The sequence below is a fragment of the Manis javanica genome, chromosome 15, assembly GCF_040802235.1.
Source record: "Manis javanica isolate MJ-LG chromosome 15, MJ_LKY, whole genome shotgun sequence".
NCBI classification, from domain to species: domain Eukaryota; kingdom Metazoa; phylum Chordata; class Mammalia; order Pholidota; family Manidae; genus Manis; species Manis javanica.
This window is the reverse complement of record NC_133170.1, coordinates 32,030,059-32,043,662: the sequence shown is the minus strand read 5'-3', so window position 1 is coordinate 32,043,662 and position 13,604 is coordinate 32,030,059. Positions and strand designations below refer to the sequence as shown.

Sequence of the window (13,604 nt, the reverse complement as noted above, 5' to 3'; positions counted from 1 at the left end):
ATCAACTATATATATCATCCGTCATTATTTTTGAGTAAGTTTCAAAGCAATATAAAGAACTGGGCCTGGATGAATGGATTTCAGATGATTTTTCGAAATGTATTCTCCAAGGCAGTAACACCAAAATTTAAGAAGGAAAAACGTCCATTTTGAACAAATTCATATATTTTTTGACACCCACATTCATTTTATTGCCTACTTATCTCTACTCTCCAGTGCAGATCTTCAACAGTCTGTAATTAAAATTCACCTGAAAATCACTAACAAAAGTAAAAAGGTACAAAAGTAAGATTCTAAAATGGGAGAGAAGTTAACAGCTTTGCCCTAAGTTCTTAACTGAGGAAATTCACTGTAAGGGCAAGGAATTTAGGTCTGCCTCAAGAAGGGAAAATGGGGAGAGCGCTTTACTAGTAGTTGTTCTGTAATAGGAAGTATGCCAGTTGATAAGGAGAGAGGTTATTTCTCTTTAGTTTTTAGGGAAATTGTTACCTGGGTCTTTATATAAAGGATATTGAGCAATGTAGTAGACAATTTCTTCAATGGCAATTTAGAAAAAGTACGAAGATATCCTGTATCTTACATTGCTAGTATACTGCTCTATAGAAAAATGCCAAAGGCATAATGTGCTCCTTCTGTCAAGGTAATTCTGTAGTAGATAAGGATCGGGGATGTACAGTTCCATATACCGATCTGACACTAGGATTAGAGTTTGGAGAATCCTGAGACATGGTTAATGTATAGTAGAAAACATTCTTATTAAAAACCCACAATGTCCTATAGATTTTTGGCAGGATCTATGTGATACATACCTGTTAAAATAGTTACAGAGGTTTATTAGGTCTCAGTGAAGCCCTTCTCCTGAAGCCTTTAAAGTAGAAAAGTGTCACAATGTGTTGTTTAAAGGAGCTGTGTTTTCCTGCTTCCTGGACGTGTAGCCTTCAGATAGAGCATAATTAGTTAAGTAAAAAGTCATCCTTTCAAAGTACTAATCTTCAAGGCTGTGGTAGCCAGAACAAAGATACCTAGTTGAGTTGCGGAGCAGTTGCTCAGGGGAAACAAGTCACTACTGCCTCCATTTGCCGTCTCTCAGGCCTCTGGATGGGAGCCTTTTGAACAGAAATCTAGTGAAGATATAAAGAGTATTTTTGAGGTTGGAAGAGAAAGTATATGCAAGAAGGCAGGTGGGTTATAAATGATGGGAATTCTTACTACACAAAATAGATGAAGAATGTCTTCAGGCATTCAGAGGAGGCGGAATCAGGGAGGAAGGGTGGACAGACAAAGGTTTTAAGGAAGCATTAAAAAATTGTCATGAATGGGATAAGATTTGTAGAGCTAGAGCTACTCCCATTACCAGGAAAGGCCACCCCCTTATGTGTCAGTAGAAGATAACCCTGGTGTTATTTTTAGCTCTCAGTCCATAGAGCTTAGTTCTTAACTGGGGTTGATGTGACCTCCAGGCAGCATTTGACATGTCTAAAGACAATTTTTGGTTGTCATACTCAGTTTTAAGAATTGCTTGTTATGAGTTAGAAAAAAAATTTCTGCATAATTTTTTTTTCATTTGGACTCAGTATTTTTCAAGGCACAATGGCAAATGGGTCACATTTTAGAAATAAGGATACTTTTCATGGTAGATTGAAGTGATTTATTCAACCTTCATAGGAAATCTAGTTTAAGGATGAAGCCTAACTTTCTTACCAGTGTTTATAGATTAGATAAAAGATGGATTAGGATGTTTTAACTGTTACGTATTCTTTATTTCTAGTTGCACATTCTGTGAACAGGGGTTAAAAATCTTGTTACTAAGTAATTTGCTCTTAATAGCCATTTGCTCTTAAAAAACAATGGTGATGTTTAATATAATTTGGGGCGGTTTTGTTTTCAGAACTCAACCTAGTTATATGGGGAGAAAATATGATTGGACTAAGGCAGTGGTTCTCGTGTAGCATGTACCAGAAACACCCAGGTGGCTTAATTAAAAAAGATTGCTAGGCTCCATCCCCAGGGTCTCTGATTCCTAGGTCTGAGGAGGCGCTTAAGAGTTTATAGTTATAGAAAGTTCTCAGTGAATCTCATTCTGCTCATGTGGGGACTGACCAAGATAATTGCTGACATTACTTAAGCATGTGAAAGGATTATGCTTCCAATTTAGTGTGTGCCTTTAAAAAAATATTTTAATATTATACCTTTGTTCATAGTCTGTTTTTCAGCAAAATTGAAGTACTTACATTTTGAATGATTTTGGTAATGATATTAATAATAACATTGGGAAGTGAAATAGGATGCTGAAATTAAGCCATGTAAATAGCAAAAGTACATTTTGAATTCTGATTACATAGTCAAACTGAAATGTTAGTTTTCCATTTTAACTAATTTCTTGGTTTCTCCCAGGCAGATTTCTTGAACCCTAGTTTGGTAAGGTTTCTGCCTAACTTTATTTCAAAGATCAGAACTTGCCTGTAAATATTCCATCCCAAGCAGGTGGTTAATTTGTCTGAAAACTAGGGTATTGTTGCTCTCTTCTATGTGGTAGTCAGAGTAGAGTTATCTGCTCTCTAGGTGACAGGCTATGGCAAGAGAACATGAGCTCTTGAAGTACAGACAAGGAGAAATGCAGACCCCAATGACTTGAGCAGCTCGCCGCATACCCCAGTTCAGAGAGTCAAGGAAAGGGCAGCACACTTAGTCTCTTCTTTCTAATGAGCCCACGGAGCATATTTATTTTCTTCACTCTATCAGACAGGTTTGTTGCTCTGTATTTGATAGAGGGAGTTAATGTGATTTATCTTGTAAATTAAAAAAGGAGAATGGCTGCTTCCTGCTGCTTTATCAGCAGAACCACACATGGGTGGGGGGGGCCTGCTCTTCTCCAAAAAGTAACCCCTCATGGTGCATGGATGTGTCCCTGCTTGGAACTGGATAGAATTCCTACTCTGTAAGAACTAATATGTTCTCCAGCCCCTGAATGTTTACTGTAATGAAGAAAATGTACATACTTTGCTGTTTGTCTTGCTTTTATCTTTTAGGAAAAGACTGATGTGGAAGGAACCTTATTTGTTTATACAAGGTAAGGTTATGTTACTTTTATAAAGAAACTGACAATCTTTGAAGGAACATTTTAGCTCAAGTTTTATTTTAAAGTATTTTGAATATTTCAGTGAGAAGTAAAAGAACTTGATTTGAAGTTCTTAGTTGACCTAAGGAAGGGAATACCGAATAATGTTCCCTGGTATAGTGTGATGAGTGCTCATCTTAGAATTAACTTAAACGTCAATATAGATAAACTTAAATTTCTATGTTCTTTCTAAAATGGTATTTAATATTCAATTCAAATAAGTGGTACAAAGTTCTTGAATATAATGCATTGGCAAGGAACTAGAAGTACAAAATTAAAAATACTGGGTTATTTAATTAATATTTAGAAAAGGGTTTTATTGGTCACCTCCCTCCCCTGCCCTTGACTCTAAAGAAGTAAGATCCAAAATTAAAGACATCTTTGAGTCTTCCATTGTATAGTCAGTAGAATATGTTTCAGGACAGATATCATAAATTCATGTTCTTGTAATTTTTATCAGATATTATTAATATCCCATGTGCACACAAACATATGTATGTTGTCTTAATAGCCTTTTTATTCACATAAATGTTCACGTAAAATGTCATAGCAAAGTCTATCAGTGAGGATGCAAAGATGAAAGAGTCTTAGCACACAGCCTTCTAGGGCTAATGGTTTCACTGGGGAGACAGAAAATGTGCTCACACACATACATATTTTTACACATACATTCACATTTATAACCCACAGTACAGAGAGGCTGTCCTCAGTGCCAGTTGATAGGCTATAAGCAATAAATAGGCTGCTGTGACTGTGGAGGACCTTAGAGAATTCGTGAGTCTTGAGTAGGCTTCAGGAGTAAGGTAGAATTGGACTTGTATAGAGGAAGAGGTAAGTGCAGTCCCAGTAGGAAGAATCGCATCAGCATAGTGTGTTAAAGGGACAGTGAGGAAAATGACTCTGGTGCAGAGTTTATGTTGGTTTATATTAATTAGGAGTTGACAGTGAAGAGAAAGAGATTTTGCTAGCTTGAAATAAGGATTTTGAAATTTATTTTCTTAGTAGGGAGTCTCTGAAGGTTCACCAACAGGGAGTAATGTAATTATGGTAAACCATGTAGAGGAAGCATATGGAGGTATGTAGCATTGTGAGGATGCATTGCTTCAGAAATTAAAGTTAGAGATGACATGGAGAAGATCACTGCAGTGGAGCAGATATGAGGTGACACGAGTATGGATTAGAAGATAGAAGTTGAAATGGAAAGGATTTAGTGAAAGACTGTAGAGAGGGAATGTGAGATTTTAAAAATAACAGTAAGATTTTGAAGTGGAAGACTGAGAATGACAATGTCCTTGGCAGGATGGGAAGACAGGTTGAGAATATGGTTTGAGATAAGTTTTAACTTTATTTTGAAATGGTGACTTTGGAGTGATGGGGTAGTTGAATGGAGATTCCCAGTCCCTCAGGATAGGGTCAGGGATGCAGCTAGAGGGTTTGGGGTATCTGCATTAATTTGGTGGTTGAAACATGAGAGAAAAAGTGTTTTCTGAAGGAGTGGAAACTGCTGAGGGCTAATGGTTGGGTTTGGGGGCCAGCAAGGATACAGAGGACAGTGAGCCACCTAGGATGGGCTGAACCAGATACCAAGAGACCTGCAGTGGGCACAGTGCAGACGGTAGAAGTCCACAAGTGTAGGTGGAGGGGAGCTGCAGTGCGAGTGGAAAGAAAGGAATGGATGATGCGGCCATGTGGGCAGATGACACCAAGTCAGTTTGTTCGGGAAAATGGAGGGTGCCAGGAGCCATGGCTGCACTAGTTCCCGGTAGGCTCCACATGTCCATGAGGCGCCGGGCGTGCTGCCACATGGGCCTCTCTGGGCGGGCACAGACTGCCTCTTAGAATCGTGAAGTGTGGGAAGAAAACCACACAGTTGAATTCCGCTGTGTGTCATGCATACAATATACACTCTCACTCATTTCTCACAAGTATTAATTCTTTTGAGAAATGAAAAGAAAAGATGTATTAACATGCATTATTTTTAGGGATTTTTAATAGGGTTTTTTTTTTTTGAGTGCAGAAGAGTAACAGATTACACAGTATTTTCTGTTTTGTACCCAAACCAAATGTGCACTTATATTTTCAAGTACTACTTCTTTTATTCTGGGTTCTTAATGGAGCTGTCAATTAAACAGATCAACTGAGAAACAAATCCTTTCCTATTTCTCAGTCTCTTCCCCAGATCTAACTCAAGAATGGCTCCTCTCATCCCTCTTCTCCCTCTACCCCCAGATCCTAGTCTGTTCAAGTTTTTCTTTGGTAGAGAATGACAGAAAGCTCATAAAAATCAGAAGGGAGGTTTTGGTACAGGTAGTGAAGCCGCCAGTGATATTTTGACTTTTCTTTCAGATGTTGCTTTCTAATAGTTGGCACATTTATTCCCTGAGCCTATATTATAAATTATAAGATGGTATAGTTACCATACTATTAGAGAGATGACAACCTGTTGTGATAATGAAATACTTGAAGAATCAAATGCTGATTCTGTGTAAAAACACCTAATCCAATTTTAACAGTTACTTCTTTTCTTTTCCTATGTTTTCCTTTCTATAATAGAGAGTTTATAGAGACACCCACAGGTGATTTTGAACTTCGCACTTACAGAGACCCCTCTGTCAGAGATCTTTGGAAGTCAGTTTTCATTCTTAAGGGAATTTAAGTTGAAATGATTAGCATAATTATTTCTGATATTGATTATATTCCCACCACACTTTACCTCTTTGTAAAATTAGTTAAGCAAGGATTACCTTCCATCTTTTTTAAATTGGAGGTCTCAAAAGAAATTTTTATAAATGGTAATTAACTATATTTTACTTCTTTATCAGCATTGAATAGTTAAAGGTGAAATGAAACTAAGATATAAACACCCTTTCTTCCTATTGCTCATAATATTTCTGTGGTTTTGTTACCCTGGTATCCTACTTTTAAAGTTAATAGATGAGTTCTGCTTGTTTCAGTTTCAGTATGTGAGCATGTGGCATTTCATTTGTCACCAGAAGTGGCACAGCTGAATTTCTGCACAGCTGCCACCAGGGGCAGGCACAGGCACACGTAGTTGCAGGGTGTGTTCTTGTTATCATTTGGGTTCTTCCTGCTTGACGGAGAGTGGGCACTGAAGGTTTATTGCGTGAAATGAAAAATAAAAAGTCACTAAATCTCACATTTTTATAGAGAAAAACTTTAATAGTAGTTTATCTGTGAAACTTTGCTTTATATTGAAGAAAACAAAATGTCTGCTTTGCACTAAATTATATAATCTTATAATGATACTGTATCATCACAAGTTCATTGACTAGAGGTGCATCATTTCTCTAAGAAATTTTGCAGCTTTCAATTTCAAACCAACACTTAACATTTTTATGAAAAAATGTCTTCATATAATTGTGATGTATTATTAACTTCAAGATGCTACTATCTATATTAACTATCAAGATTATTTCAAGGAACCTATCAGTAATTTTTAAAAGGTAGTTACCATCTCTGCCTTAAAGGAATTTACAGTGTAGGTAGGGTAATAGGATACATACACACACGTAGCTAAATTGGCAGGACTGGATTTTACCAAAAGAACAGCAGTGACTGCCCCGCTGTACGTGTTACATATGGATTAGTGTGTAAATTAGCATGTGAGTATTGTTAGCCAGCGTATAGTCATTGCTTCATAGGTGTCCAGCTACTTGCACAAAGCTGCATAACCATACAAAAAGTTTTGGAGACACATTCAAATGTGTCTGACAGTATTCTGTACGGAACAACTTGTCTTTTGATGTGCTCCCCACCCCTTGTGATTTTTAGGTCTGCCTCTCCACAGCATGGGTTCACCATTATGAATAGGCTGAGCATGGAAAACAGAACAGAACCCATTACTAAAGATCTGGATTTCCAGCTCCAGGACCCTTTCCTTCTCTACAGAAATGCCAGATGTGAGTCTTTCTTAATGCATTGAGTAGTTTTATTTCTGCAATTTGGCCAGGTGTTAACAGTTGCACAGTGGATGTCTTTGTGTTTGTGCTCAGTATCAGTGACTTGAGGGATCAGCACTTGTTAGCTTGGGAAATGCACACCTGATTGAGCAAGTAGCGTCTTCCTTGGGAAAACTTAAATGAAAACAATGTGAATGTGGTGATATAACTATTTAAAGCCTATCGTTTGCAGCTAGACCCATCAGAGAGGTCTGAGTAAGGCAAATTCTTGGTCAGGAGACTGCAGAGGTACAGACACGTATATAGGTTGTGCTGCAGAACATGGAATTAATTATTCAGCTAGCGGTGCTTTTTCCTTGAATATGGCTTCTGACTGAGAGAGTGTCTGATATGTTTGAGGGAGAAAGCCTGTATTCTAGAAGTGCCATCTTTTGAATGCATAGCAAATGAAAAATCCAAGTCCAAAGAGTTTTGGTCATTAAGAATTTCATAATACTTCATAATGTTGAAGTTCTGTTAGGTAATTAAATGGCCCTTATCATATTTGAAAGGAGGTGGCAGTCACCTCTCCAACATTATATTTCCCGTTTTTCTTCTGTATCTCGAACCACTTGTGTTAGTCTATTGGGCAGTCCAGAGAAAACATGATAAAAATAGATGAACTGCAGGGGCATCTCCATACACAGAAAAAGAGCATACTGATAAATAAATGTGTGTGTGTGCTCACACATGCTCTGTGCTTTGTAGATAACTTTCAAAAGGACCCCTTTGGTTAAGAAATGTTTCCATTGCATTTTCCACCCTACTCTTTGAGCTCAATAAACAAGAATTTGCCTACTGTATACTATTCAGTATAATTTTAATTAATGTAATACAATAGCATTTAATGTTTTAACCCCAGTGAATTGTTTTGAAGTAAATATAGCATTATCTTAGTGCTATATTTATTTATAATTATATTCACACACCATTACATTGTCATAATAGGTGGTCATCCTATTATTTAGAGAGTTGTTAAATTTCTGTGAGAAAAAAATGAAAGCTATTAAAACTGTAACATGACTTACTAATGGTAGGTCCTGTGAAGTGAAAAATGTAATAATACAGAGAAATGCTTTGTTTTCTGTTCCTATTTCTTTGCTGGAAGGTGTAGTTTAATCAACTGTAGCTTGTAGTTGTTTGAATTGTTGGTGTGTTTATAGTTAGGTTTTATTTTCCTTTTCTAGACAATTAGATTCTATGTCAAACTGATACATAATTCATATCCTAATAAGTAACCACAAGGATAAAATAAATGACTATCAGACAGTGATGATTTTTGGCTACTCTTATTTTAGATACTTTGTCTAGTCAGTATAAATAATTTGTTAAGTTCTTATTATAATACTACATATTTTATTATGTAGTATACCAAAAATTTAAAAATACAAATTGTCTTTAATGTGGTTGATATATAAAACAAGGTTCCTAAGTCCCACAGGACTTATCTCATAGGAAATACTACTTGAACCTAATAAATATACATTAAACCTCACCCTTGGTTCTGAGCAGATGCTGTCTGATGTCCTAGTCACTAGCTACATATGGCTGTTTGGCACTAGAAATGTGGCTAGTCTGAATTGAGCTGTGCTGTGAGTATAAAATACACATTGATTTTCAAAGACTTAGTACAAAAAAACGAATGTAAAAAACTCAGTAATTTTATATTGATTTACCTGTTGAAATGATATTTTGAATATATTGAGTTAAATAAAACATTATTAAAATTAATTTCACCTGCTTCTTTTATTTTTTGATATAAAATAACATGTGGCTCACATTGGTGGTTCACCTTATATTTCTATTGAGTGGCACTGTTTTAGGCATTTTCATTTATTTTACCATATTTCATAATCATGACTTTGTAGGGTAGACATTTTCACTGCCATTTTGCAGATAAGAAAAGTGAGGCACAGTGAAGTAACAGACCTGAAGCTACCAATTCGGATTTCAGTTCTGTTGCTTTTTTTCACCACCTGTACTGCTTTCTGCACTATTAAACATGAATACAAATTGATGGCAGCCTTTGGGATGCATTTTAAAGTGTTTCTTATGAATTTCCATAAGAAAAAAATGACATGGTTGAACAACAAAGAATAGAAGGGAAATGGATCTATTTACCTTTGTGGTTAAATTGGCTTTTTTTTTTTCCTCCTTAATATCTGATTCTTACTGCCTTTGCAGCCATAGCCATTTGGTTTTAGTTTAGTTTATTTTTAAAAGGCTTTCATCCTGTGACATCAAAGGTTCACAGAAGGACTTGCCACAGGTGCTTTCAGGCTCTCAGTTCTCAAATGTTTTTAAGTAATTCACATCCTATATATAATAATTGCATATGGTTTACATATTCTCTGATAACATAGAAATTAATTCATCATCCTTTAGACAATGAATCCAGCTTCATTCAGGACTGGTTTTTAGAACTCTGTACCCCTCAAGGTCTGTACAGTCAGAAATCACTCTGTCTAGTTTTGGCATTTCACTTTGGTCTGCATATGTCGTAGGTCATATTTGGACATTTCAAGAGGTAGAATTGATACAGATTTGTGATGAATTTTCTGATGGAGTTTTTTAGATCCATTAGGTTAAAAAAATTAGTACCTAAGGAAATAACTATCCCTCTCTTGAATTGGGTAAATTTAGAAGAGCAAAATAAAAGTGTAAATCTCAAACTCTCTTCATTTAATAATTAAAAAAAGATATTTAATAAATAACTTTAAATTTTGACCAAACACAAAATATAGTCTTATTACAGTAAAGGATTTATAATTTCTAAACTTGATTGTAGTTGAATTTGATCTGTATAAACTTTAAAAGCAAATAAGATTGCTGTTCAAGTTGTGATAAAAATTAATTTATTCAGTGAACACTTATTGATTTACTGTCTGCCAGATACTATGTTCAGGCCTGTATATGAGCTGTTTAATTCTGATAACTTCTTCAAAAGGCTACTATTCCTGTTTTGTAAATGAGGAAACTAAGTTTAAAGGGATTTAGTAATCACCAGGGCACACAACAATCTTGAGATGGAAACAGCTTTTCTGTACTGAAAAGGCCTAATTTTAAAGGCCCAGGCCCAAGCAGTGAAAGTACTAACACATGTATGCTGTTTGAGCAAAGTTTACTGTAAAGAAACAATCAGTTTAGTGTACATTCCAAAATTTAAAAAGCAAGTTTTTTTTCAGATTGAGAATCTGTTGTATCTCAGATATTAGAGAGGAGAATATCAAAAGCTGATATGACAAAAGGCTGAATTTTACCATTTCTTAGACATTATTCCCCTTTAGTGACCATTTACTCTGTTTTCCATTTCACAACTAAATAGGATTTTGGTATATGGAGATATATTTTAGAAATGTATTTTCCCAAACATATCACAATATTTAAAGTAAGTTATGGACAGCAATGACAGGCAGATTTCAGATCTAGGCCAACATGTTGAGTGTATCATTGTTTGTGGTTACAGAATTAGAATGAAATCCTCTTGAGCTGCTTAATTTCATTGTAGGCATAAGCCTAGAGCTTAGAGTAAATCAGAAAAGGCAAAATCAAGGTATTTAGGATCAAAGCTATTTTAGAAAACAACTCCTCAGTTCTAAGCAAATTTACCATATTAGGTAGTTTGTCATTAAAAAAGAAATACAATTTAAACTCTTCATTGACATTGTAGAATCTGGGAAAAACTGCTATAAATAATGGCAGTGGTACACTGAATGAAAATGATAATTACAGACAGCTCCAATCTGTCAAAAGGCCATGTCATAGAAGTTCCCTTTTAAGTAATTGGTTGGTAGACTTTTCACTAAACATGGCAGATTGAACACACTCCTGTGGTTCTGAAACTGTTGAAATGACAGTAAAGGAATGAAAAGAGACATAAACCTCTAAAGGTGGAGGATGAATTTAATGAAAAAAGGTGGAATAAACAGGGGAGAGGAAGATGTGCTACAGTAGTTTCATCGTTTACAATTATTAATTTTGCCTCCCTCCAGAAGATAATGTATTTCTGCTGTATTGAGGTCAGACCTGACTACGATTTGGTTCCTTTCCCCAGTGACCCACCCTCTAGGAGAATATGTAGTCAGCCTGTTGAACTCAAGTATGACTATGTGAATTGCTTCGGCCTGTGAAGGTGGGTAGAAGTGATATGTTTCACTCTGAGCAGATACTTCAAGAATTAGCTCATGATTCACCATGTCTTTTTTCCTTCTGCATAATGACTTAGTATTTTAGGCAGAGGCTGCTTTGTCAGCCTGGGTGCTGGAATGAAGATATCATGGCACAAAAGTAAAGGTGACCCATAGTGCACATGTAATGTGCACAAGAAAACTTTTGTCATGGTAAGCCATTGACATTTTGGGGGTTGTTTGTTACTGCAGCATAACTTAGCCTATTGTGACTCATACACAAGCCATCCAGGAAAAGGGGGGATCCAAACACAGGATGGGGATAAAGGAACTCTGAGAGCAGTAGTAAAGAGGAGTCCCATAATGACCTCTCTGCAACTAAAGGTCTAAAGATGAGTCAGGCTAAAGTAGGATGAAGGGCTTCAGGAAGGGTGTCCATGAAAAAATTGACCATTGATATTTTAAATCTATTTATATGTTTATAATTTCTTTTTAAGTGATTTTAGTAATAAAGGAACATTGAGAACTGACAGGGAGTGGAAAAGGAGAACAACAAAAGGATGCAATCCTTAATTCCTGGGGTAATGATACATGATGTATAGAAAAAGATTTAAATGCCAGAAGAAAAGTTGGATGAGAAATAGAGATCAGTAATAACTCTTGATGTAATTAAGGTTGCTTTTGGGGAGCAGTAATCAGGATGTAATGGCCAGAGAAGAGTTCTGTTATTGTTTAAACCTTCTTTAAAAAGTATTTGACTTTTTAAGTTATGTACATATGTTGTTTTTGAGTAAAAAAATAATTGGATATCAGAATACATTTAGAAAAACAGTATTTTAGATGGTGGTTAAGTGTCGAAGTCAACTCACAAGAACATTTTTAGCCCACTGTGCATCTACTTAAGAATTCCCCACCAATGCTATAATGATATACCAAAAAAATATAACACTAGCATACATAGCATTATTTCCGTAGGAAAATTCATATAAGTGTAAAACTTATCTAGATCCTAAGAGTAACTTCCTTTTAGGGCAGAGGACTTCTAGTACCCATTTGTATAAACAAATCACTTGTAAAGCTAAGTAATTGTAAATAAATTGTATTTTATCATGTATGTAATAGTAAAGCAAACTGAAGCCTCCACAGCCATTTGCTGAGTCTGTTCAGTAGTGGTCTGCAGCTCTCTCTTCCTTTCCATTTCTGCATCCATCCCAGTTCAGGCTTTCATTATTTGTTACTTGGGGGTATTTAATGACTTCTTATAACAAAAAGGGATTAAGCTTCCAGCACCAGCCAAAATAAAGTAAGTTCACTGTAGTATATCTCTCTCACTGAGCTAAAAGTTCTGGATGGTATACAAAAAGCAACTAATTGAGGATTCTAAAAGTAAACACTAACAGGCATATTGGGGAGGGGAGTCAGAACTTGAAGAACATCCAGTATGGTGATGCTGCCTGATTTTATTCTTTGCTTCTGTGCCTTCTGGCTTTGACTCAGGAGTGGACCAAGAAACAGAACTGTGGACAAGAACAACAAAAAAGGAGAAACCCTTCTTTCTGGTTTGGGGACTGGAGAAATGAACTCCTGTGTGAAGTGATTCATCCTCTCCCCACCCCCTTTTTTTTCTCTCCCAGACCTACCCTGAAGCCAATTGCAGTGCAAAGCTGAACTGCCCCTGTGATAGTGATAGTGGTGGCACAGGCACCTAAATACCCCAATAAACATCCTGTCTCTGCCAGAGGAACTGGTAACAAGGTCCCTTGTGGTCTGAAAGTATGGGGGAAAACCCATTATATGTTTTTTATCTTTTGCTTTATAATATAGGCAGCCAATTGTATATGGACTACATGACAACTGACAAAATGACAGTATAAGAAGCTAAAACTCTGAGAGAAACCCTGACTTTCTAGCCAGAGGACTGGGAAAAAGACCCCTGAGAGCTGGAGAGATGGGTGGATTCTAGAGATGAGAGCTGGATAAGGAGATCCCCTCATTCTGTATATGAACTAACACAAGTCCTGGTCTGACTGCTGAGCTTCATATACATGTAACAGAGCCAAAGAAACATAGCAAAGGCTTTGAGGATTAATGTACAGTATAAACCACCATCCAAGTTCCAGACTAACAGTGAAGTGGTATACGTTTGGGATAGACACAAACAGCTCCAAAAATGGAACTAATATATGGAAACCATTGTCCACAAAAGACAAGACAGAATTCCCTGTCTAACCCTAAATGAACTTATCACCTTGTTAAACAAAACATTCTCCAGAGGGTTTTAAGAGTACTCAGTCTCACTACATAATGAAAATGTCCAAGGTTAAAATCCTAAATTACTAGTCCTACAAAGAACCACTAAAATCTGACTAACTCTCAACGGAAAAGCCAATCAATAGCTAG

The 13,604-nt window shown here is 36.3% G+C and overlaps 2 protein-coding genes across 15 annotated transcripts in view; one reads left to right on the top strand and one right to left on the bottom strand.

Moving 5' to 3' along the window:
* The window catches only part of DCP1B (decapping mRNA 1B), a 62,329-nt gene that overhangs the window by 860 nt on the left and 47,865 nt on the right, over positions 1–13,604 (top strand). For all 3 annotated transcript variants that reach the window (XM_073223876.1, XM_037014915.2, XM_037014916.2), the window contains exons 2-3: positions 3,030–3,070; positions 6,911–7,038. In XM_073223876.1, the coding sequence (XP_073079977.1) occupies positions 3,030–3,070; positions 6,911–7,038 (169 nt within the window). The remainder of the gene's footprint in view (positions 1–3,029; positions 3,071–6,910; positions 7,039–13,604) is intronic.
* Positions 1–13,604, bottom strand: part of CACNA1C (calcium voltage-gated channel subunit alpha1 C) — a 654,724-nt gene that overhangs the window by 625,419 nt on the left and 15,701 nt on the right. The window lies entirely within an intron of this gene.